The 25,753-nt window shown below is 47.8% G+C and overlaps 2 protein-coding genes and 1 long non-coding RNA gene across 5 annotated transcripts; 1 reads left to right on the top strand and 2 right to left on the bottom strand.

Moving 5' to 3' along the window:
• Positions 1 to 1,798: 1,798 nt before the first annotated feature.
• LOC114861098 (uncharacterized) lies at positions 1,799 to 8,163 on the bottom strand. Of its 2 annotated transcripts, XM_029160113.3 has the most exons (13): positions 5,142 to 7,639; positions 4,950 to 5,062; positions 4,714 to 4,842; positions 4,564 to 4,606; positions 4,428 to 4,475; positions 4,258 to 4,324; positions 4,102 to 4,158; positions 3,874 to 3,957; positions 3,710 to 3,793; positions 3,505 to 3,543; positions 3,197 to 3,268; positions 2,921 to 3,028; positions 1,799 to 2,815 (listed from the first exon to the last, which is right to left on the bottom strand). In XM_029160113.3, exons 1-13 carry the CDS (start codon positions 5,203 to 5,205, stop codon positions 2,791 to 2,793), a joined length of 933 nt encoding a protein of 310 aa, XP_029015946.1. In that variant the 5' UTR covers positions 5,206 to 7,639; the 3' UTR covers positions 1,799 to 2,790. The 2 variants fall into 2 exon arrangements, with proteins under 2 accessions (XP_029015946.1, XP_029015947.1); XM_029160114.3 differs by lacking the exons at positions 4,714 to 4,842; positions 4,950 to 5,062; positions 5,142 to 7,639 and adding an exon at positions 7,646 to 8,163.
• Positions 8,164 to 12,328: 4,165 nt separating this feature from the next.
• ppap2d (phosphatidic acid phosphatase type 2D) lies at positions 12,329 to 25,514 on the bottom strand. 2 transcript variants are annotated; one of them, XM_055510656.1, is made up of 6 exons: positions 24,643 to 25,514; positions 15,944 to 16,101; positions 15,570 to 15,856; positions 15,410 to 15,467; positions 13,886 to 14,062; positions 12,329 to 13,730 (listed from the first exon to the last, which is right to left on the bottom strand). In XM_055510656.1, the coding sequence occupies exons 1-6, from the start codon at positions 24,962 to 24,964 to the stop codon at positions 13,626 to 13,628; spliced, it is 1,107 nt and encodes a 368-aa protein (XP_055366631.1). In that variant the 5' UTR covers positions 24,965 to 25,514; the 3' UTR covers positions 12,329 to 13,625. The 2 variants fall into 2 exon arrangements, with proteins under 2 accessions (XP_055366631.1, XP_029015945.1); XM_029160112.3 differs by having other exon boundaries at positions 24,639 to 25,505.
• Positions 16,099 to 17,630, top strand: LOC121202399 (uncharacterized). Its single transcript, XR_005897981.2, has 2 exons — positions 16,099 to 16,268; positions 16,789 to 17,630. It is a non-coding gene; the product is annotated as an uncharacterized LOC121202399 (long non-coding RNA).
• Positions 25,515 to 25,753: the final 239 nt, after the last annotated feature.

Below are 25,753 nucleotides of genomic sequence, written 5' to 3'. Positions count from 1 at the left end.
CGCGCAGATAAACATCAATATGCTCATGGTTCGAGCGGGAAACGATACCTTTAGGCTCTAACGCCGTGCTTGTGTTTCATTCATTCAGCGGCTGTCCTGCAGGTTACGACCGCTTTGTGATGCTCATCCATGTAAATACAGGAAGACAGAGGGACTGGAGCCCCCCCCCCCCCCCCTGCCTGAGTCAGCCCCCCCTTTGAACTCCACACTGTATGCATATGCAAATTTGACCTGCAGGCTTGGAGGATGGCTTTTGCTTTTGCCGGTCTGTGTCCAAAGCATACTACAAGTGATCAAAGAGATGCGAGGGGGGGGCAAGCTGTCAATTTAGGACACAACACCCAGAGTCCCAACACTCTCAGTGTTTGGACAAGGATTAGCCAGAGCTATACACACCCGCAAGGATGAGAGGACTGGGCGCATCCTAATCTGGAGGAAGCAAGGCTTTGTTTCACTACAGTAGCCCTGAGTCAGTGTTGCTGAGACGGGCTGCAGTGGTGCTGTCAGCCGTCCTGTGTGTACAGTATGCGCATGTACATGTACACCCGTGGGCAAACTCCCGCTCAGCTGGAGCCAACTTCACAAAGCATCAGTCAAGGTTAATTAATCATACAGTGCCGCGTGATCCCCGATGTAATCTTTTAATACAGTAACTGCAGTGTGAGCGCAGCTTACTGATTTCTGAAGGCGGCTCCGTTTGATCGCCGCTGTCTGTCGACGCGAGCCGCAGCAGCGCCCTCAGCGTCCGCGCGAGCAGCGTGATCCGCCGGAGGTCAGGCGGGGATAAGACGGCGGCGCGCGAGGGCCCGCCTCACCCGTACGCCGCTTCTCTCGCCACTGGTGGGGTGGGATCAGCGTTTCGGCTCCCGCTGAGTTGTGTTTCACTGACAGCTCATAATCCGGTGGAGCGTGATTGGTAACTAATTAGCCAATTTCTAATTATTACGTGCATCAAAGCATCGACTGTTCTTCTGTAATTGCAGCCTTCCTGCCACTCATCACACCCATGTGCCGCAGCGGTGCTCCCCGTGTCACACTGAACATGTGTGACGTCCCACCCTCCCGCCCATTCACCCATCCGCACGGCTCGCGTCCCTTCAGTGAGACTCCCCGGGAGAGGAGGTTCTGAGGCCTCGATCGAGCAGTCACTCGCTTTTACTGGCGCTACAGTAATACTTTCACGGACTGACGTACCGAACACGAGCAACAGAGCCTTCAAGCCCCGACACACTCACTTCCTGGCACTGGGTCCATCTGGGAGGTACAAAAACAGGGGGGGGGGCTCTTTCAAGGTCAGCGCACACTGTGGAGAAGCTTAAAATAGAATCAGACATTGACAAACCAAGACTCAAAGCAACTCGCCAGAGCTCTCAAGAGAAAAGAGGTGTATTAAAATACAAACTACTGTAAGAACTAGCACACATCGGCCCACGCGGCCCATACAGTAGGTGAGGTATTGTGCATTTACAGCACATAGCACGTGTCCCGGTCATTAATCAGAGCAGTGTACCACACAAGTGTTTGACCAACCACACACTCGTTGCACCATGAGTTCCTTCAGCAGCGCTATAACGAGGCCTTGATTTGCTGAAACAGTGACTTATTGTAAACTTAGGCCACATGTAGTGTAGGTGATGGTGCACTTGGGCATTTTGACCCAATCTGTAACAAATGCTTTGAATTAGCTTTATTTTTATAAAATGTAAATGTAATGAGAGGTGCCTTTTCTGCTATTACAGTATCTGTGCTGCTCATAACCACCTACTGCCCCCTTGTGGCGAAAAGCTCTTTCTCTTGGTGCTATTATCTCTACGTTTATTTGTTTCTAACATGAGAAACATTAAATGAGTTTGTTTACAAGTCATTATTACAATATGAAAAACAAACAAAAAAAACTGAGGGAATAATGAAATAAAATCTAAATAAATTTCAAAATGCAACACAGCAAAATAATGCAAGTAGTTTGGCTATTACAGAATATGAGTGTTTAAAATGAGCTTTTTGATTAATGCATGTTTACGCTTATGACTGATAGCATAAACCATTATAAAACCACTACACCACCACCATCACATAACAACAACATAAAGCAAAGCCCACTTAAAAAGAAAAGCTTACAACAGTTGATTATCTAACGTATATATATTCTATATATTCTCACAGTTTAGACCTGGGTACATTTATTGACATTATTATGGTCCACCCATTCTTTGGTCAAGCCAAGCATATAATATTCAAAGCAACAAATCTCTCTTTGGCAAATACATGAATCTCATCTCTTCCATGTTAATGATTTGGGAAAACTAATCATTTAATTGTAACGACTCAAATTAATTTCTTATCTGATATGCCTCATAAACGGGCACTGGGATCAGTTACTCACCCCTGAGCGTTTCCTTTAAAGATAATGCTGAGTAAACAAATAAATATAAATCTTCCATAATCATATCAAATTTAGCTTATTAGCTTGTAAAAGACACAAGATATATTTCTAACCTTGTGGTAAAAGATACCATGCTCATCAAAAATTACTGGGACAGTGAATTTACCGGAGCTGGACATGATCCAAAGCAGTCAATAAATGCACCCATGCTAAGTGTGAGATTAGTTTATACAGACTCTAATGTCAAAGGTAACTGTATATTATATGTGTTATTATATTATAATAACTTTATATTATTATTATTATTATTATTATTATTATTATTATTATTATTATTATTATTATTATTATTATTATTATTATTATTATTATTATTATTATGGTTATATTTCCTGTCATTCTTTATCTTAGGTTTGACTCCACGTCCTTGTCCTGCAAATGAAACAAGCATAAAACACACAAAACAACAAAATCAATGAGTTTATCTTGCAAAAAACACATGCTAAAATGCACGTAAACGTTTCCCACTGTACTTACTCGTGCAGTAGAGCAGTGGAGCACGTGTCGACCCGGTCTGGGTCAAAGTCGTGCTTGTTCACCAAAGCTACGGCTTCAGCTGTCATTTCAGAACTGTGGACAGCAGCTCTAGAGGAAGCAAGAAACACATCCATGAACCAACCAATGGCAAAGCTTGGTTCAGTTGTCAGACGGGTCCTGAAGTTCTGACCGGCCCGTCAGACTCTGGATGAGGCGGGCAAAGCGTCTCATGAAGTTTAACAGGTAACAAGTTGTGACGGAGAGAAAGAAACTCACCGCTGATCCAGCAGTTGTTGTCCTTCAGGACCACGATCACCATGAGTACATCCATTGTTCTGGTTCAAGGTCCTAGAGAGAAGTCCAGTCAGAGAAAACACTCATAGCACAAATCACAAGCTCTATGTTGCTATAAAGTACTTCACTGTAATTATCATAAATATATATTTAAGCTGCTAATTACAATTGATTAACCTTGTGGATAATATATTGAACAAATCCTCACCCGATCCTACAGTAAAGCAACGTTTTAAAGAAACCTTTCCTGCAAAAATTTGACTATGAAAAACTAAGTGCAGGTCTCTTACCCCACAGCAGATGCTCCTCCGGGGTCGTCCTTCAGTTTCCTGAAACAGACGCGGTCACAGTTGTCAAATATCAGTAAGTAATATCCAAAAAGAATGAAAATCACACTGTCAGCCCACCCAGAACCAACGGATCAAGCTATTAAGGACTCAGCCATGTAACTTTAACCGGATGTTATTTCATCACATGGCTTTCACTCACACTAACCCATTAGCTTGTACAGTTCCAGTTATGTTATCCTGCTGATTTTCACCATTTCCATGTGGCTCAGAAGTGACTACTTCTGTCAGGCTACGATGAAGAAAGAGAAGGACTTTAGTCTGACTTCAGAACTCATTTGCATTGTATTGTTGTTCTGGGGCAGCTCTCACCTCATCACATCATCGGGCGGAGTTGCGACATCACCAGTTGTCGAAACCTGACTTCCGTCATCTTTGTGGCATCTTGAAGGGCAACTAAAACACAAACTCACATTCAGCACTACTGGAAATACCCTAAAATGACGTAATGTTTAGCCTTCAATGATTTAGGAACAATTATTATCAATCGATTATTGATAATGACTATTGAACATAATCATTTTCCACTAGAGCAGTTACCTGAGCCAGCAGCCTTCGACTCTGTGACAACAGCAGGACTGCAACAATCCTACAAACCTGGACATTATGACAAATAGTTTTAAGTGTGTGAAAACGTACAAATGAGTGGAAAAATAACACCTGACTTCTGTTATTAACAGACTAGTGCTCACTTACTTTCTCCAATAGCAACAAAGAAGTATCCCAATGATCAGCATTATAATTAATAATGCTGATAGACCAACTGTACAACAGAGGAGATTCCAACATGTTCATTATACTGTAGTTATTTTACATTGATATAGTCAGTATAATGTCATTATAGTGTAAAATAAGCATCCACTTACTGATGAGGTTCCATGGTGTGGACCCTTCATGGACAACAGGGCTCCAGTCTGTAAAAAGACCAGATGTTGTCATATTGCTGTTACTGACTGTACAGTTTGTGACTGACGTGTAAAATGGGTCACGCCGCTTTCCTACCAGAAACTTCAAACTCCTCACAGGTCTCTTCAACAAACTGACCCTAGAAAGGGGAAGTTAAGTCCGTATCATATAAGTGTAGAGAAGAAGATTTAAAAATGTACATGTTTGTGTATTTAAATCCAATGTGGAAACAATAAAAGAACTCACATTGGAATGAATACATTGTACTTTCAGGTTTCTGCACTCAGTCGTAAAAAGTGAAGCCGTGTTCATGCTTATCACTACAGGTGACAGGTTGTAGTCCTCTCCATTGTATTCAGCATGTGCAATCACAGTCTGTTACAATCCATACAAGGACAAATTATTACTGCGTAGGAACAGCTCAACTTTCACTTTCATCTTTAACCAGGGACCAATGAAAGTTTTAAAAGAAGGTAACATGCCTGGTTATAATAAGCGACAACCTCATTTCCAGTAGAACAATTGTAAAGGAATGTGAAGCCAGCGGGATGTTCTGTTCGAATTCTTTTGCATGAAATGCTCAAACGGTTGCATTCTGTTAAGAAAACACAGTAAGTATGTACAGTACACTGTATACTGTATTACAGTACACATTAAAACACTCTCTCTCCTACCTGATTGTTGGCAGACACGGAATTGCATAACCGTGGCGAAAATAACACATTTAAGTAAGGTCATTTTAACGAAGAAATGGTTCAACTACGCGTCCTTGAGAGAGTCTTGAGTTAAATGATGTAAAACAGGAAGTTACTGTATGACGAGAGAGATTCTTGGTTTCCTGGCTGGGCTCTGTGTAGTTTGGCCCAGAAAACACAAGGGGAGGCCATTGTGTTACGAGACAAAAACACTGAGTTCAAAGTTGCCACTTAATCTTATTTCAAATGTGATGTCACAACAAAACTAAATAATGCTGAGTTGTGCAATAAAATAGAAAAACGATATATGATAGATGAGATAAGAAGATCCTGCAGCGCATCAGCGGATGCATCCATTCACCCGTGTGCGTATCTGGCTGTAATAACAGACAGGTCACGGACACAGGCTGGTGGAGAACAGGGGCTCGATGCTGAAAGAGGCCTCTGTCGCCTCCCCTCCATACACTCGCATCCACACACACAGCGCGCAGATAAAGCGGCAGAATGCAGCACGCTTCATTTACACTGCATCTTCTCTGCTCCACAGAGAAAAGACAGACTATAGTCTGTGTAACTCAATATGGGGCCCTCGTTATCCCGTCAGCGGCATCGACTTCCCCACCTCCGTCCCTCTGCCCATCGCTGCCTCTCCCGCACGGCAACAAGCCTCCACCTTAAACAGAATGAGCACATCAGCGCAGATGTGGGGTGGATAAAGTGACATTGAAGCTGATTTACTTATGAGCCACTTGGCTGTGCCCAAGCAGTCCTGCTTGATTATGTCATGACTTTTAATGAATGAGGACACCATCACAACAGGCTGAATGGACTTGGCTCAACTTTCCTCGGGGAAATCTGTGTGGAGGCAGACTTGGCCAATAATCAGATGCATTTTCTATATATAGGGTAAATAATGATCCTAAGAGGCCTCCTTCCTGTCTCAGCAACATGAGAGCAGTGATGAGCGATAAACACCTTACTTCCTATCGCACGGCCCTCGTTCACACGGAGGGTTCGCACTCTGTCTGAGAGCCTCAGCTCCGGCATTTCGATGATTCTTCTCCGAACAAAAGGAGGACGGGAGTAACTCAACCCTCATTAATTGCACCGTTACTTCAACTATTGTAAATGGTATATTTAGAAATAGGTGCACAATCCAGGGTGTGGGACCAGTGGGAGCTGAGGCAAAGCAACATCCTGAGAATCCTGAGTAGCTCCAAAACAATAGAGCCGTGTACTCTGTAGCCTGCCTGGCTCGAGTCCACACAAGCTGTTCAACGGCTTGAAACACACCCGATAGAATGTTGATGTACAGACGCCTTTAGGAAAACAATCACAGTCAAAGCGTTTGAATAGAGTAACTTCTTATTCCATCCATGTTCGTTTTCTCTGAACCCAAACCTGAAAAGTGACTGAACCATAGCTAGAAAACTCCTAAAGTCCCTTAAGGTGCTTTCAAGTGAAATGGAAACACGCAAAATCTTTTAGTCTCAGTACAAGGCCGCGAGTTTACAGAATCCAAGCGGTGCCAGGACCGTTATAGACACTTTTGTCCGTCCAGTTGGCTCCGCACGAGGCGTGAAACTCCCACTGGCAACGGGCTGGATGCTGCGGAGGGGCATGTGCGCATGCAGCGCAGGAAGCGCACCAACAAAAGCACGCGCTGACATATTAACTGGCGCGCACAGAAATATGTACGCCGTGATCGCACACACAAGGGTCTTCACCCAGCGCCGCCGCAGTGCAGAGCTGGTGTCAGTGTGTTCTGTTGTGCGTAAACATTCAATCACGCGGTTTCTACGCTGGCACCAACACACACCCGACACAAAGAGCTTGTAAATTAGCAAGTCTGAAAGAATATCTGTCACGCTAGTAGGAGTGGATTTAATGTTTTATGAGAACAATATGTACGACATGTACAGAATATACTGAATAACACACCCCAACCCATCAACGCATACACGCAACATTAGAGCTGCTTCTATAGGCAGTCAGATACTACATCCAAAACCACAGCGGCCTTTTTCCAGATCCTGATTAGACTGGCACTGAAACTCAACCCAGCTGAGAAAGTCTTATAAAAGAAAACAAATAAAAGAGCCCCAGCGCAAGCGCACCTCTCCTCACGGGAGCCCAGCGCGCGCGGTGTAAAAGATAATTGCCCGCAGAACATTCTGGGGGGCTTTACCGCACATATCCGCCAAATACGGCGGCGTTGCATAATTCACATTAGGCTCCGACGTCCAAACAGCCCCATTAGGCGCGACGCACAGCCGTTTGTGTTCACAGGCCGCTCGGGCTCGCGTTGCGCAACGCCGCAGAGCGCCTTGGACGAGCTTCATTAATCTGTTTTCCAGCGCGATCTCCTGAGAGGGATCTCTGTCAGAAAACAAGCCGTTCCTTCGGAGGCATGTCCTCCAGTTAAACTTGTTCAACTTCTGCCTCCGTGCAGTTCACTCTCCCTGTTTTTCGTCCCACTTTACCTCCGACTGCACTTTTCCTCCCCCGTCATCTGCTCCCTTTACTCTCTTTACGCTGCGATTCTTCTCCGTGCTCTTCATTACATTTCCCTCTGCTTTGCTCCTGGCGTGGGCCTGAGCGAACCCAGGGCGAGCGTGTCTTGTTACAGCACTCCGGGCCTTCTGATAAAGCCCTGCATTGTGAAGAGTAATCCCTCAGAAACAATCGGGACTCTCATACTATGCCCTCTGTTGTTTCCGAAGCCTCACACATAAATATACACACAGAAGGTTCACACATACAATGCAACAGACTCACACATGCCGCTATTTGTTGTAACCTACAAGCAAGAATATGCACAAGCACTGGCATGCATGTGGCATGCGATCCCATGAGAAACTATGCAAGAGTTTCTAATTAAACTACCCATTGGGTTATCCTGTTTATAGGCTGTCGCTTCCTGTAAATCAGAAGCCGTGACGGTCTCACCTGCAACTGTGAGTAACATGACGGGAATTTGGGGGAGGAGGGGGGGCAGTTTTGGAAAATTAGGGGTTTGTGCACTGGTGTAAACAGTAAGGTAAGTCAGTGTGTCTATCACTGTCATGTTTGGTTAAGGCCACGCTTGACTGGGCTCTATTGCTAAATAAACAGGGGCCTTGTGTCGGGCTGAGCCGCAGATTGGCGAGAAGATCACCAGAAATACTGGAGGGAAGAGCCGCGAAAGGAGGACGAGGGCACAACGCGAGTGCATTTTAACAGGTTTTAGGAAAAGCAGATTAGAAGCAAGTTGAAACAGTTTTCAGTTTCAGATTTCGACTGAATGACTGATTCGTGCTGTGGCGAGAGACAGATGTTTCGTGTCTACACAGGTACAGCAGACACAGCTGCGGTTTTGAGCCTGGGATCGTCTTCCTGTCACTGCCATCAGTCTTTATTTTCCAGCTGGAGGTTTCCTCCGCCGCCTTTTCCACTCCTGTCGTCAGCTGTCACGGTGCAAAGAGGGGAAGGAGGAACATAATTACAGGACAGATGTAAGTATAATGCAGGCCACAGGTTTCACACTGGTAACAATGGTAGCCTGCAGCTCTAACTGTCAGACAGACACTATTCAACAATTACGCCAAAATAACTAAACAATCCACCTTTTACTGTACGTTGTTGCCCGGCGGCACAAGAAACATAAGACACACTAAGTGCAAAATATTAAATGAAGAACAAGACAAGGCAACAGATGTGTACTTTATCTACCCGTTACACAAGCTCTCATGGGTAAGTGAAGTCAGAATCAGCAGTACAGACCTATTAATCACTAGTTCACCTCTTTCATAAAATGGAATTACAGGAATTTACGCCTGTGTCTGCGGTGTGCGTAGTCATTAAACTATCAGCAAGTACAGTATGTATCATCACACTTACACAAACAAGAGGGGGAGGAAAAGCTGTACATACAGTACACGCAGGAGCAGGAAGACACGGTCAGCGCACATACGACTCCTGGCGTTATCAGCAGGCAAATCTACGCCCACAATGGCCCACAAAGCTTGAACCCTGGGAAGCAGCCAGGAAAAAAAGGTCTGGGTAAAGGTTCACTATCACTAAGTCAAATCTACGCGCACATGCGCATGTTTTGTTCTTGTTTCACCAAAACACGTCTTTCATTCAGTAATAAGAGGTTCACATGAGTAATAGTCTGCCCAAATGATGGATGGGCTGTTTTCATGGTCCGAGTGTCATGTCACTGTTACATGTACCACAGCTTGTGTGTTGTGGTACCAAGGTTGGGCTCAACTTCACCTTATCGCTCCTGCCTTTGGGTTTTATTCGGATCTTGCCTTCCAATCTACCCTCAGCAGGATGCAAGATCTGGAACAAATGTGGACACCAACGCTTCACATACAAGAGTCAGTCGGTCTTTAAGAGTGCAGAATGTAAACAAAGTGATTCGGCATTGCTATCGGCTGTGTTGTCTAGGTCCGGGTAGATAAGCTTGTTGTACTGACAGCTGTTATGTCAAAGTCCAACTTGCTTGTTGTGCAACTCAGTCAGATCCAAACTGTGAATTTTACCCTTGGGACTGGAGAGTCAATTTCACCACGGGGCGGTTTGGAGCGTAACAGCAGGTAGCCAAGGTCAGCCTACCCTGGACCGTTCAGCTTCCACTAAATGAAACACAACTCACTCTGTTGCGCTGTGATCCATGGGTTAGCCGGCTGTTGTCTGGCACAGTGCTACAGGCCACAATTTGACTTGAAAGGTGCCAAATAGCGGCATTGTCTTTTTGCTATGATCAGTTATATGAGAAGACAGGGAGAAAATACTCTAACACTTTTGCCTCAACTCACATGTTTAATTTTTAAAATCTCGACAGGAAACTAAATTCTTTGCAAAAAGTGATTTTATATCCAAAACATTTCACAGAACTTTGACTTCTAGGGAGGTAAACGAGTACAACGCACAACTAACATGGCTACAGGGCCTCGCATGGCTAACCTGGCTCCAGGAACAGAGGGGACAACAAGGAAGTGGGAGTGGGTGAGTGGGCGTGGTCAAACATGGGGGCGTGGCCAAAGAGAGAAAGCATAAGAGAGCTTACTCCCTCATTAGCATTTATAGCATCCCAAAGTTATAGTTCATATTGAACCTTGTGACGAGCACAGTGTGCATTATACAGTATGCTAAATTTTACTGATGGTATCTAAAAAACTAGCTATGCATTTAATGTGTCACTAATGAGCCAAAACCACACAGCTACACAGACATTTGACAGTAATTGTGTCTGCGTCCTGCACCAACATGTTTGCAAGGATCCAATTCTGAGATGATTTGTGTTCACCTAATAGGCCAGTTTACTTTCAGGAGAAACCTATTGATCTTACTGGCAACGCACCAACTCGTGCAATTTACTGATTCATAACAGGGAACAATGTGCTTCAATGTCCTCAATGGCTGCAGCCCATGCATTCAATGGCTGTCATTACTGTGGGAGAAACATGCACAGCAGAGGCTGTGGGAGCAGGCCTGGACCTGAGCATACTAAAGAGCCCATTAATCCTTTCTAATTCTATTAAGAATTGGACTACAGTCGGATAAGAGGCCAGTGGAGTTCCAGAGGCTTCGTCTTCAATGCCCTGGAGACCCATGGGAAAAAACTGATATGCAAAGAAATCCCTTTTCCTCTTCACAGTTGAATCAGTTTACAGCTTTAGGCAACTTGAACTTGGTAGTAAACAAAGGTGCATTTAATTTATGTGAAGACTCTAATTTTAAGTATGTTCTGCCTCGTCATCAAATGTGAGTTTTATGAATTGAATTTGACTGAGCTGCAAATGACTGGATGTGATGGATTATGTATAATACCACACAACAAGCCTACTCCCAGACAAGAGGAGATATACAGGTGAACTACTTATCTATGAGCTTGCACCTGTGCATTTTCACAAAAGTCCTAATCTTATCAAGGGATATGAGGAAACGGAGGAAGTAGGGAGTTTTTCTCTCCAGAGAAGTGTGCGGACGGTAATGGCTTTCACCTGTTGATAGAACAGTTTAAATATCTCCAAATGACCACAGCGTCGGCCTTTTTGTTCTGACTGTGTGCGCAGTGGGAACAATGTAAACAGTGAGGCCCCCGGGGGCCCGGACCCCCCTAATCTGAACATACAGAGTCTGCCTCTGCTTGTCGACCCCCATACGTTTCCATTAGGGCCAAAGGGTTAGCGAGGAGGAGACAGGCGCGGTGTAAACAAGACGTCATGTTTGACAGGGCGTGTGAGCGCGGCTCAGCGGAGCAGCCAGCGTCTCCCTGAGCTCAGGCACACACACCTCGGCACAAGACAATAACAAGGAGCCAGATCGACCCAGACAGACAAGAACCTGTCACACAAGCGCAGGCATATACATTACTCAGGAATGAAACGTGTCGCCTTAGTTACAATATTATGAAACACAACAGGCCTGAAAACCGCGGCCACATTCCTTCCCACCCTGACACCCCACACCCATCACTCTCACTCTCCCCGAACTACCGCCCCATCTGTTCTGCCAACTGCTCCATTAGTCCTTCCCTTTATTACTGGACCACTTTTCCTGCTTGTCTGTCCCCCTTACTTCAGCGTTATGCACACACCCATTACCGAAGCTCCCCCTTCCTCCCTCCCTCCCCCCCTCCTTCTCTCTCTCTCTCCCTTGTTTGCCCTCTCGGTCTGATCCAGGCTGCCTTTCACTCTCTGCCCTCGGCCGGGAAGTGCATTGGAAGGAGGAGAAAAGACATGAAAAGAAAATGCCTCAGACGCCCCAACCTGTATCTGGCTAAGCATCTCCATGGTAGCGTGACCCCCTGAAACAGCCCATCATGCTCCGCCGCACTTGGAAAAAGAAATCTGGGAAGGGGAAGAGGCAGCAAGGCTGTGGAGGAGAGAGAGGGCTGTAGTAATGAAACAAACTAGTCAAGTGTGAACAAGACTTTGATTAGATTTAGTTTTAGCCCATATTTCCTTGTCTCCTCGGAGTCACATATTAATAACTATACTAAAGGCTGGTTGACTCACAAATGGCTAAATGATTCGCTTTGCCAACTCAGCTTTTGAGTATCTAAGGACAAACTACTGACCCTGAGATTAATCGTGTGTTACTGTGTCCGTGTGACTAAAGGGAATGGGGTGCTTCGCTTCTCGTCTCGACACAAACGGACAAAAGATGTCAACAACATTCAACATTCGTTTTATTGTTTGGTGTTTTTTTTTTTTTTTGAGTACAGTGGTTATTTCTGCCGTCTCCGGCGTTCACAGACAAAACAAAGGACAATAACTGCAAACACAAAATATATAGCTTTCTGATAATATCTGTGGCTCAGTCTAGTAGTTACAACAGATAAAATAGTAAGTCTTCGTACCTGATCAATACAAACATAAAAACATTTACATAAAAACTCTCTAAAAAATGGAACTAATACTTTTGAAATTCTGCCTGGTTTATAAAATGAAACAGCTATTTACATTCAATTTGAATAATTATCATTTCAAAAAAACAAAACAAATATAGTGAGTCTAACACAGACAAAAATAAACACTGATTATTTAAACCTGTGATAAAATATATAACATTGATTATAACTAGAAGGTTCCATTATGTTCAAGTGCTAACAATAAAGATGTGCAGGAGGCCGCTGGGGTCGCAGCCACGCTGGCTCTCCTGTCAGAGTGGCATCAATCAAGGTGCAGCTCAGAGACTGGAGTCGGAGTTAGGCTAAATTCAGTCAAATGTCCACCTCTGAGACCCAGTCAAAGTGGTTAGTACAGAAAAGTGGCAGTGAAGAGGAAGGTCATACCCCCCCCCCATCGCTGCTGTGGTTAAGGATAGCGTTAGATTACAGCGCAAACACGTGGGCCGCGCGCGGATCATTGTCTAGCTGCGCTGATGCGGCGCGCTCTGACGGGAGCGGTGCCCCGCCGGGCCCAGCGCACGTACGACGGGTCAGAAGTTGAAGCCAGTGCGCGTTCGCCGCCGCTGCCGGTTCTGTCTCGTTGAACACAGTTGTGGTCACGTCCGACGACTCCGCGGCCTCGCTCCTTTTGAAAATGCACCGACCAAGAGCCTCAAACTGGCAACATTAGCAGCTTCCAATAATCCTCTTGAAAAATAGACCTTTTTTTCATGTGTGTATATATATCTATATATATATATATATATATATATATATATAAAAATTAGCATCACGTCATATAGCTATGCAGTTCTATTCACGGGACGGGTTTGACTCATAGTCAAATGTGCTTTTCGTGTTTACCATGAGCGAGCGCGTGAGATTGTTAGAATACTGTGCGTGTGTGTTTGTTTGTGTGTGTATCCGTTTGCTCAAATTGTCATGCGTGTGTTAGATTGTACTTGTCATCACATCCATCTCCCTTTTTTCTCTCTCTCTCTCTCTCTGTCTGACATTCTCCCTGTGTTTCTGCAGTGCGTCTCTTATCTGGCCGTTCCTGGAAGGACGGCGTGCGCCTGCTAACAGACAGTTTGCTGACTGGACAGAGGACTCTCCAGGGACGTGCTTGTCGGAGACAGGTCTTGACGGGCGCGGGGCTTAAACATGGGGGAGATGTAGAAGGCCTGGGGGCGCAGACACAAGACGTGTTAGCAGATACACGCGGACCACACAGGCTGTCAATCACCTACTGTTTATGAACACAGAAAGGGACAAAAAGGAGGGAGAACCTCCTGTTTGGGCTAGAGATATCTGCTGTCCGAGGCTATTTTCCACGTACCACCCAGTACGCCATGAGTCCTCCCTGGATGAAGCCCGCGAGGACGTCTGTGGGGTGGTGGCGGTAGTCCGAGATGCGAGTGAGGCCAGTGTAGATGGCGATCATCACCAGGAGGAACTGGATCAGTGGCCGCAGGAGGCGAGCTCCTCGCCACGACAACCGCGCCTGCAGGTAAAACTGTGGGGGAAAAGACGAGCGCTGCAATTACAGGGAAACTACATCATAATCATTAGAGAAGAAAAAGCACTGGAGCTTGTGTATTCATGCCCCACGTATTGGTGCGTGATGACTCTACGGGGGAAGAGCCCTCGAAGCACAACGTGGACTCAGTCTGTTACCCGCAGAGAAAATAGACACTTGGCACGAGTCCATTAACACAGTCTGAGCCCGGTTTCCTGCTTTTGTTCGTCCTCATCTCCTCGCGCTACAATGCAGAATGGATGTTTGCGCCTATAAAAACGGGGTCACGGGGCGAGTGGGATGCAGATGCGGGGCCTAATAAGGCAGCCGCAGGTCTGTCCTGGACCCACCGACCACAGCTCATTCAGGGAGACCCCCCCCCCCTCAGAATGAGAGAAGGTGTCGCTGCTCTGGCCTTAAACACGGGCAGCTGGCCATGGTTTGGGTGACATGCAGCATGGTGGCACGGCGTCTCCAGTCTAATGAAACACTAGTTAGCGTGCATGCGACGCTGCACGTGTACGTGTGGAAAAATAATGAAGTGCGATTTGGTGAGAGAGTAACAAACACTGAGGCTGTTGTTTTTGCAGGGAATCCATTCTCTTCTTTCATTGGTCTGATTCATTCTCCCCCCTACTCATCCCGCTCTCTTGTCAGGGGAGAGCTCCTTTTCATCTGGTCTTCTCATCTAGTCCTCCTATAGCGCGCAAACAAGCAAGGCCGCGATTCGCTTTCATATTTTTTTCAATTCCAGCCGCACACGCTAAAACTTTAGAGCCACGTTCATGCTATAATCTTGGACTCGGTGGCAGGAATAATGAGCCTTTGTCCCCCTCTAACTGTCATCTCTCTCCCACAATGCACCCCCCGGCCACCGGGCACTGCAACGTGAGAGAGCGACGGCAGGGATGAAGGGACGGAGGCCGAGGGGCTCGGATTGTGCCTGTCGCTGAAAGAAGCCTGTCGATCTCTCAGCAGGCATATTCAGCCCCCCCTCCCCTCTAAATGAGACCCACAACAAGGCCTCCTCTGTCCGCGGAGTCTCTTCATCTATTCATCTTCCCAATGGAAAACAGTCTCCCTCATTCTCAACCCCCCTCCCCTCCCCCAACCCTGTCTGACTCTCAGTTTGAACGGCGTTGGTGCATTTCTGTCCTCAAAGTTCAACTCCCTCGCGGACCAGCATGTGTGAGCAGCAGTCGAACGGCCGCATGTCTCGGTGTGTGTTTGCACATTAGCGTCTCTGGTTAATAGTTACACTGCGCTCCCAGCCTCCAGGGACTGGGGTTTGTGTCATAACTTTCCTCTTGCACAAGCTCAGGTCATAAAGCGGTGGTGACTTACTGCCAGGTAGAGCATGCTGTACATCGCAAAGGAAGCGTGGCCAGAGAAAAAAGACTTCCTGAAAGAGAAGATCGATAAAGATGCTGAAGGTTAAACATTAACTCCTCGCTGTGCACTCCACCGCTCCACCTTTCATCAACGCGGCCGATAATGAACTCACCTGGCTTCCTCCACCAACTTCAGCTTCGGCTGCCTGCACGCGACCTCCGACACGTAGCTGCCCAGGCTGCAGTTGATGGACGCGTAGGTGATGTTGCAGACGGACAGGAAGTGCGGCCGCAGGCGCCCCACGCTCAGCTTGGCCATGTTGGTGAGCGACTGTCCCACGAAGCCACCGAACGTGAAGCTGCCCAGCTCCTTGTACAGGCACGACACGTAGCGGTTTCCCACAAAGGCCCGCGAGTGCACGCCGCGGAAACGCACCCGGTAGCACTCGCCCAGCACGATCTGAGAAGCAGCCAACACTGCAGCAGTGAGCTCGTTTTGCTCTTATTCTGATCTAATGCTTAGTATCACAGGGTGACTGGAGCTTACCGCTAGGCCGGTGATGACTGCACCACCAGCAATTAGCACGTCATCGGAGATGGCCTCCGTCTCCACGAAGGGGTAAGTGATGCTGGAGTCCCCGCAGAAGAAGCCCCGCTTGTACGGAGTCACTGCCCTCAGCTCGCAGGCCAAGAACGGGATGGAGGCTGGTGATGCGGAGGAGAGATGGGTGAAGGGAGGCGGACGGGAAACAAAAGACGGCCAGACGAACGCCTGCGAGCGCGCGATCGCACAGATGGGTGCTTCACGACGCACGCTGACAATAAACAGCGCCCTCCTGACAGGAGCGCGGCAGCGATTTTCAGATTCCCAGGTGATTAAACATTCCACACTTGGCTGCTTGACAGACACAGGCAGACAGGTTTATAGACAGAGAGATAGCAATGCCAGATATAACAGCATGTTATCACACACACTCCTCTATTGTGCCAAAAGTCAAAGTCAGCGTAGAATAACAGGAATAGAGTTAAAGTTTAATCCATTCGAACTGCACTTCACTGAGTTTCCTGAACTAGTCACTAATTATGAGGGGCTTTCATCAGGTGAGATGGAGTCAAGGTCTGGTTCGCTAAAACAAACATGCCTCACTGGGTTCACTGGGTAAACCTTGTGCAATAATTGAGTGACCACAAAGGGGGTTGATGGCACGATTCCCACAAACGAAGGCTGAGCCGTGCAGCGAACTGACGCACTGACAGTCGGTGGATGTGAATTCCTGCCCCGGCTGCTCCATTTATTGCCCCCCCTACACCACCACCCCCATTCCACCACTTGGAATGCAGCAAGAACATGGGACTAATCATTAACCTCTGTGTCCCTCCATGTCATCCCAGGCCTGCTGCTGAGCTGGAATGCCAAAACACTGCTCCGGCCAGGGAATCTCTCCAGCTACGTGACTGAGGAGGTTATGGGGGAACAGCACACGAACATAAAGGCACAGACGCCGTCACGAATGCAACTAATGACGCACTAACGGCTTAATCCTGTCATTTTATTATTCCGTGCGCTTGCATTCACAGGGCAACAGCACAATGTGTAGATTCGAGGCTTTCAGCACAGACAGTGACATATTACGAACATTATGTTGTATTCATAAACTTGTATTGGGAGCTTGCGTCGGAGCCACGCTGCCGTCCTAGAAAGACGACGCAGATATAAAGGTTCAACCCAGACTGCAACGCGATAGGAAACACCTCTCCTCTGACCCCGATCTCTCACTCATATCACTCGGCTGCCACGTCTCCAGGCGTCTCCTTACACACACACCTACATAAATGCAGCGCAGTCACGCAACCGCCCGCCTCACACACGCACAGGTCACGCGTCCTGTTTGGTTAGAGAAGCTTCTCCGGCGCGCGTCCATTTATCACCCGGTCCGAAGTTCTGCTTTTGGACTCCGCAACAAACAGCTGAATGTGGGCAAAGCGTCGGATGGTTACTTCACCGCATCGTGACCTAATGCTTCTCAACGGATCAGGCTTTGCTGTTTTGTGTAAACTTTGTGTAAAACATGATGTTGGAGGTTATAGTAACTGTCAGTTCAAGGTATTTCAAATTTCCATTTGCTGGAACCAATTACGATTTACTTGAAGTCATTACAGTTGCTGTTTAACTGCTGAAATGGTTGAAAGTATTATATATTTCTGGCAATAAAATGTTTTCATATTAAGTAAAATGTACCACATGAGGACTTCCTGGTTCTTTTCTAGTACCTGCATACAATGCATGAATGCAGCTTAATCTCTTTAGTGTGATCTCCTTATCTGTGTGTATCATACGCTGGTGGAGGCCTGCAGAGATACGGGTCTGCTAATAGAAATGTTTTTGTTTTTCATCTTGTTCTGCAACGTGCTTCAAAAAGTCACAGCTTGCTGGTTCGACTAATGATGACACAAAATGACAAAATAGCGACCACATATAAAAACCGTCAGTCATTTCAGGTACATTTTCCTCTCACTGTGTCATGGGATTCTACAATATGTTCAGTCGCGTCCACTAATCAATAGGCCTGCATTGAGGTAATGGACAGATTTTCCATTAAGGCCCAAACACTCAGCACCAGTAGCAACATGGCCTTTAAAGCATGCTTCAGTACATATGGAGGTCTAATGGGAACCAGATAGCAGACCTGCCAGTCAATGCCTTGTGTATTTCCCCATTCTGTTTGCAAAGTCTCCCAGTAAAATAAACCCACTACATGTGTCTCCACATTGTGTCATAATGTCTCAGTGCTTAATAACAAATACAGAAATATGACCAGAACCCACAAACAAACCTATTCAGTAGATGCAGAGTCTTTCAAGTTACCATATCAGAGTCAACCGACTACATTTTCACAACAAGACACAAGAACGTCCCTCTGACATCTTTCAGGCAGCTGTGAGCCAGTTCCTGCACCTGGCCAAGACATGCTCAAGAGAAGCAGGCCAGGAAGGCCTATACAAGGGGACCCAAAAAGGAGGTGGAGGAGTGGGTCGGCTCTCACAGCCAGGCCAGAATGTGCTGCTCGCTGGGCCTGACACTCAGAGCAGGAATGCTTTCAAACAGTGAAAAGGAACAGAAAGACAGAAGGGGGAAAGAAGAGAAGGGAGGGAGGAAGGAGAAGAGGAGGAATGAGAGCCAAGGGGATATGTGCCTCACTCTGAGAAGCTCTTCTGGTTCTAATTTACACATCTATGACCACAGCCCAGAATGAGCTCACTGTGAGAAGCGAACAACAACAACTGAAGGCAAGAAACGAGAAAGGAACTGCGGACAAAGTGGCTGAAGGGCAGGATGCAAATGAGACAGGTGGTTGTTATATCCCCCAACATCTGCTGATCAATACAGAAACTACTAAGCGAAAGGAAGCGCATGGCAAGGACAAACGGGGGTGAGGGCGCGAACGCTGGGGAAGACGGGGCCAAGAGAGATGCGGCGAGGGCTTCCTCACGAAGAACAGCAGACGGAGGCGATTAGCGGTGGTTCTGGAATGCGAGGGGTCAGAATTCTGGGCTCTGCCGGGACCCGCTCTGTAAACATGACCCTGCCTCGACGGGTGGAATACCCCCCGAACACACATGCACATAAAAACCGCACGTGGATGCGAAGGAACCGAGCCGGAGTCCACGCGGACAACCAAACAAGCCGCAGGGAGAAACCGCCAGCACCTGGGAGAAAAAACACACAAGCCGGGCAAATAAACCGAGTCAGAGCCAGCAAGCCACGTAAAAGTACAATTGCAAACACATGCATTGAGGCCAGCGATCCAATCACTATCGCAGACCTACATAAACCCCTGTGGATTCTGCTGTTGCCGCCTGTGAGTCCACATAGATTAGCGCGTCCATTAGCCCCAAGCTCCACCTTAGTGACATTAACAACTATCTGTGTCATCGCACCCGATAATATTCGACTGCATTCGCCCTCTGATAGGACGGGAGGACGGATGATTAGTGTCCCCTCGGCACAGAGCCAGCAATGCGCCCGAGCGCCCTTCGGGGGTTGTCTGCCCTTGCTGGATTGGACTGCTGCAATCTCACACAGAACCAGAAGCATTCTGCAGCTGCACCTGGTGGACTCATACAGTTAACTGTCCAGGAAGGATTATACGTGTAGGTGAACTCCATAAACTCCCTTTTCTTAATCATTTCCTCTAATTTATTTTGAGTCAGGTTCCATTAATTGGTTACCGCATGTACAACAGCCTTTGTGCACAACTTCAAAAGCTCACGCACACAGGAAGACTGTTTCTGCAGACTAGACTACGAAGGCTATGATTTACGACTGGCAACCGTACAACAAATCCAATGAACTCCCCTCCAAGCTGGTTCTCACTGTTCTTCCCTGTTGGCCCGGTCTAAGCTGTGGAGAGGTGGCTGAGCCCTGCACCCCCGCGCCGACACACACGGCCCATGTTTGACCAGAACTGAAGGATTGTTCTGTTTTGTCTACCCTGATCAGCCAAGAACAAAGCGACGGGGGAGTCAAAACACTCCTGGATCTTCAGTCGCCATCTGCGATCGTCACCATCTGCTGCAGCTGGACTTCACGCAGCTTCAGGCCGTCACCCACTGCTTGCATAATTAGCCTCCTTCGCTTACTACAGAATGGATAATTGTAATGTACGGACTGAAGCACTCGGCTAAATCAGCTGTGTTTATATCAAATTAAAGTGACGCAAGCTCCCCCAAGCTGAACGCCTGACGTCCTCAGAGAGAGTAAAAGTCCTGATTGCAAGTGTTTCCAAATACTTTAACAATGCTGCAGCTTTCGCAATCGCACCAGGGGAGCTGTTGCTTGCCCCCTTCCACTGTTCCTGCTGCAGCTGGCCAGTGGAGACATGCTTTCCCACAGCTGCTTCTGTTCTCTCCACACTCCACTGACCTGCTTCCTGGAGGCAGGCCCTGGAGTTCAGGGCCTGTGCGGTGGGGCCGGAGGTGTGTCTGTGGCACGCACCTCGGAGCCCGCAGAAGGTAAGGGCAGTCTGCAACGCGAGAACAACACAGGGCCCAGGGTTCAGACTGCAGGGGAGGTGTCGGGAACAGAGAGGCCCGATTGTGGTAGCGCCGCACGTATGGAAATAATCGAAGGCCGCGGGTTTGTACCGTCAGCGAGCTTCGGAGTCCAGCAGGTGAGAGGCGACAGATTGATAAAACGGTCCTGATGATAAGTGGCCGCGCAAAGACCCCAGGGGGGGAGGAAGGAGCGACAGAAGACAACGAGCCATTAGTCGAGACAGATGCGAAGGCGGGGCCACAGGCGGCGCTGGGGTTCAGGTAGACGCTTTATGGAAGGCCTCTCTAGAGCCATTTCCAGCTAATGAGCACTGAGGATTAGAGCGCTATCCACATCTTTATTTGCTCATTACAGCTAATACCTATGGACCACTCCGGGCTATTATGGAACAGTCACCGAAATGAGATTACAGCTGTCTCATTAAAAGTAAATTCAAAGCTATTTGCTGTCTAAATCTTTCCATATCCTCCTCTGAGTGCTACTTCCTCTCTAGGACATAAACAGAGTGCTGTGGACGAGCTCCCTCAGGCGCCCCTGGCTCTGACCTCTGACCCCTACTGTAGATCCTCCAAGCCTTCCGTCTCTCCACGCCTCGCTGTAACATCCCTCCTCGGGGCAGTTCGCCCATTCATGCTCCCACCTGCCCCTCAGCCCCACAGGCAAACGGGGCTTCCCGAGCTCGCGGGCTGTTCTAATGGGTGTAGGTCGACGCACGAGCAGAACCCGGTGAAGCTAATGGACTCCGAAACGTCTGCAGTGCGGCAAATGAGCCATTAATACAGCAAGAAGGGAGAGTAAGCAAAGGGTCACTTCTTCCACTACCTAATGCTTCGACTGAGGCCCTTTTTAACAGCTCTTCATCAGTCAGTCGCCGAGTGACGCCATTGAGGCTTGACTGGAAGTGCGCAGCGAAAAAACAGGGACCGGCGAAATTTGTCAACAAACAACGAGCACATGACATCTGTAGTAGGGTGTTGATAGTAGCAGTCACAACAGCGCAAACACGCACAAACATCCACACCCACACTTTTTTGCCTTGGCGAGCACGCACGCACATGCCGAGCGGCCGCTTCGGCGCTCGATGCGCGGGGAACGTGCCGCGACACGTCCCACCTCTCGTCTCACTCACTCGGCGGCTTTTGCTGCCAAAAGAACAGAACTAACATAAATCTGCCACTCATGCAAAAACACACACACACACACACACACACACCTTTTAATACTGCTGGAAGACTTTCAGTTCCAAACTAGTGTCTGAATATGAAAGGAAAGTAAAAAATGGAGGCCAAAAGGAAAGATGAGCTGGGAAGAAGTAGCCCTCATACATTTCAGACCAGACAGGTAGATACTGGTCGTTTAATCCTGGCAATGCGGCTTCAAGACGCCCATTAAAACACAACTGCATCAACTTTTCCTAACTTTCTCTTTCTGTGAGTCAAGGACTCGCTCTGTCTTCACTTTCTTTCCTTTAGCTGGGAAATTTAAGCAGCGAGTCAACAGAGTGACTGATTGTTTTCTTTGAACCCAGACCGTCTTGTGCACACACGCATGAGACTATCTGACAATTAGCCCCAAGAACAATAAATAAACCATAAAGAGATATCTTATCTTATCTCACAATGAACCCAGTCATCCCGGCAATCATCATTCTTCTTTTAAGTCGTAAAAGCTAATAGTGGGTTTTCAAGGGCCACTCCTAATTATTCACAATTATCCAAATTCCCAACTAACAGAGGGAGCGACTGGCTTTACTGGAGTGATGACCACCTAACGACCACCTGTGCAGGAGGCCGACAGCGGTCGGAGCTGGGGAGCCTGTCCCTGCACGCTCGGCAGATAAGGCAAGCGCCCAGCACCTCCCGGCCTCTGGGGGCCTGGACACCGGCCACGGGGCCCCGCTGAGCCCGCGAGCAGTTAAACCTCCACCATCCGTCCAGGAAATAAAACCAAAGGGGAACATAGTCAGACACTCGCATTCTGCAGCGGAGCCCAACGAATCCATCTTGCGGATTTTGCCACGAGGCACATGTCAGATCATCTCCATAAGTGTTTCCTTATTGCTGGAGCATAAAACTGTTAGACAGGTGAGCAGTTAACCTCCCAGGTTACAACAAGACTCATGGGAAAGCTGGGCTCTGCTCAGGACAGGGCCCTCTTCAGCGGATCCTGCAACGAGCACGCACGCTTCAGGGTAACATTCCACAGTTACAGCCCTGAACGAGCCTCAACTGTCGCAGGGGGATGTGGAGATGATGGCACTTGGAAAAAACGTGGATTAGTCAGAGATAAGATGGTTCAAGCTTAATGAAAGGCCCGATTCATTGCCAATAAGCAATGGCATTCACAGACAATTACCCAGAGATGAGTCAAGGTCAGGCCTGATGAATGCCCTGATGGTTAACAGAGACACGGGACACTGGGAATCTGGAATGGGATCGGGGAGACGCGGGCTGAAAACCGCTTCACAGTAATTTACAATATTTGTGGAGCAAGAATATAAATGATGATGTTTTCTGGGCCACAAATCACAGGATCAAGTTGTGTGACCACGTCTCCTATCGGAGGGAACCCACGGCTGGGTGCGCCAATAAGGCCTCCTTTTCATGTTTTGCATATGAAAGGCTTAGAATCAAAAACTGAAAATATACCTCAAATGCAAATCAACGTGTTCTGCGGCGCTAAACACGTGTCAAAGTTGTCATGTCACGCAATTTTTGGGAGAAAGGCCAGAGTTGCACGCTCATTGTGCGTTTGAGGAAGAGAACTGAGAAATCTCATTTCCTCCGCGGCACCGACTGCTCACCAGCTACTTCCTAAACGCACAACAAAGGCCGCTGTGACGTGTGCGTAGTGGCGCGCTAATAGCATACCTGCAGGGGTTGAGAATAACGCCGTAATCAACCTAACCGCCTCGCACTCTTGTTTTTTGTTTGCTGGCTGCTTCCTGTGACGAGGCCCCGACCTGTTGGTCTGCCTGGACGGGTTCCGCCTCCCTCTGCTGCGCCGCGGGGCCAAATAACCACTCACTCGCACAATATTGATGCTTTGTTCCCTATTACTGTCACGTCAGGCGGCAGCACGAAACTCGTAAATTTGGGTTCCGTCGTTTCCCCACAGCGGGTGCCAGCGGGCGAGCCCTCCGCCTCTTGGAGCGTTTCAGATGATGAAGAGGACGGAGTCCAGATAAAGAATGGAGTTCATACTCCTCTACATTTGTCCAATAACTGAATGATAACTACGAAAGGTTTGAACTGCAGTTATGAAAAAAGTTGGAAGTATGGAAAAGTCCAAAACACCCTTTGACCACATCTAGGATTGAGATCCTTTGACTGGCAACACAATTATTAGTTCATCGTTCAATTAGTCAACATGGAAAATACATTAAATATATAATAGAGTAAATGTATAGTTTAAGCTTACCAAGTTGAGTTTTCTGTCCTCAACAAAAGTTTCCATATTTTTAAGACACACTTGCCCAGCTTAAGTATTAATAATTTGTAAATTTTTGATAAAAATTATTGAAAATAACAATATGTAAATTTGTCATACTGTAAATGTAGCCCTGATTGTTAGTAATAAGCACTGCCTAACTAAGTCTAGCTGACTTGGCTCCTTTGCTATGTTTATTTCAGCGTTGTCCACGTGTTGTTGGTTGTGTTTCTAATCGAGTATAAATCCTTCCAGTAAAACATCAAGCACTGTGTCCTGCAGTAGGAGCACGCTTCAGTTTGCAGTGGTAATTTTGGACAAGAGAACACAAGCGCGGGGCTTGTTTTTATCCCATTTCCCACGTTCTTCTCCCGGGAACTTTCGGGGTTACCATGGAAACAGATGAATTCCCGGGACAACCGCGCTTTTGCCAGCTGACCCCCCCCCCCCCCCCCCCCCCCCCCTCCTCCTCCTCCTCCTCCTCCCCCCTCCCTCCTCCTTCCCTCCGTCCTGCCCCCACGTGTCCTGAAGGGGACCGAGTTGAGTTTTCTGTCCTTAACGACAGTTTCCATTTGAATTCCAGTAAAAGTCTTCCCCGCTTCGTTTAGTTTAAATCGTCCTCAAACTCCACGAGAGGCCATTAAAACTGAAGCAACAGGTTAAAGTCACTTCACACGCGGTGCTCGAAGTCAACATGTCACAACGGCAGAAAAAAAAAATACAACTCAGAAGACATAAAAGTCTGTTGTTTTCTTACCGACCAAGAGACAGATGACGTCCAAACCGACCAGCATCTTCCTCTTGGTGCAGAACGAGCTCTGCTTCTCGCTGGGAGCGAGGAAATTCCTCCCGGCGCCGTTCTTCCCCTCCCCGGCTCCTCCGCCGTCGGCCAGCCGCAGCTGGAGCTCGGCGTCCCGGCCCAGCGCGGTGCCGTGGCCGCCGGTGGAGTTCAACTTCTGCATGTCGGTCGCCGCTGACGCCTCTGGCTTCAGCGTCCTCGTCGGTGAGTCCGGCTCTGCGGTCGCAGCTGGCGGACGCTCGTTGCTCCCGAAGTTTTTCAGCGCCTCCGTCGGTGCAACGCATCCATGTCTCGCGCTTCCCAGCGTTTGACAGCGGCAGGCTGTGGACGCCGACCAACGCGCGCGCGCGCACGCGCGCACACACGCACCAGTTGGAGCTCTTCAGAAACAAGTAACACACATATTATACGTAATATGAACTCCAACACAGCTCAACTTCAACTTTCTAACTGGGAGCTCGTTCTGCGAGTCGTATTTGGAAAAGTTTTCTTGCCACGCAGCCACTCGCGCGATCGCACTTATTTCAATCCAGCAATAATTCAATCTAATTTCCGGTGTTATTCCCGTCTGCGTGATGCGAGTTCGCGAAGCTGTGCGACGAACTGCGGCATCGACGCGCAAACGCTGGATCTGGGGCTCAGGACACGTTCGATCCACCTGACCTCACTGGAAGCGGTCCTTCCCACGGGAAAGGTTTCCTGCGCCACGTGACGACACGTCCCACACGCGCCGCGGTGCACGCGCTGCCGCTGTCAGCCGCTGCTCACACCTCAGGGAATTGTGATCAACTTGCACCAAATCCACACGAAGACGCTTTTAATTCTCCAGCCACGCACGCACCAGCAGTGACGCACATGCCCACGCGTTATTTTGATTGTAATTACAACAAGAACAACCGTATTTTCCACAACACTGACTCCTGCCGTTCGACTGTTTGACATTTATTGGACGAGAAACATACATATTTATCATTTTAATTATATTTTCTCGTTTTGCTTCCTTGATTTACTTGTTCTCAGCAGCTGGTCGCGTTCTAGTTCCACCTCCCAAACTGACGGACATTTGTTTTGAC

The sequence above is a fragment of the Betta splendens genome, chromosome 8 (genome assembly GCF_900634795.4).
Source record: "Betta splendens chromosome 8, fBetSpl5.4, whole genome shotgun sequence".
NCBI classification, from domain to species: domain Eukaryota; kingdom Metazoa; phylum Chordata; class Actinopteri; order Anabantiformes; family Osphronemidae; genus Betta; species Betta splendens.
This window is presented reverse-complemented; position numbering and strand designations above follow the sequence as displayed.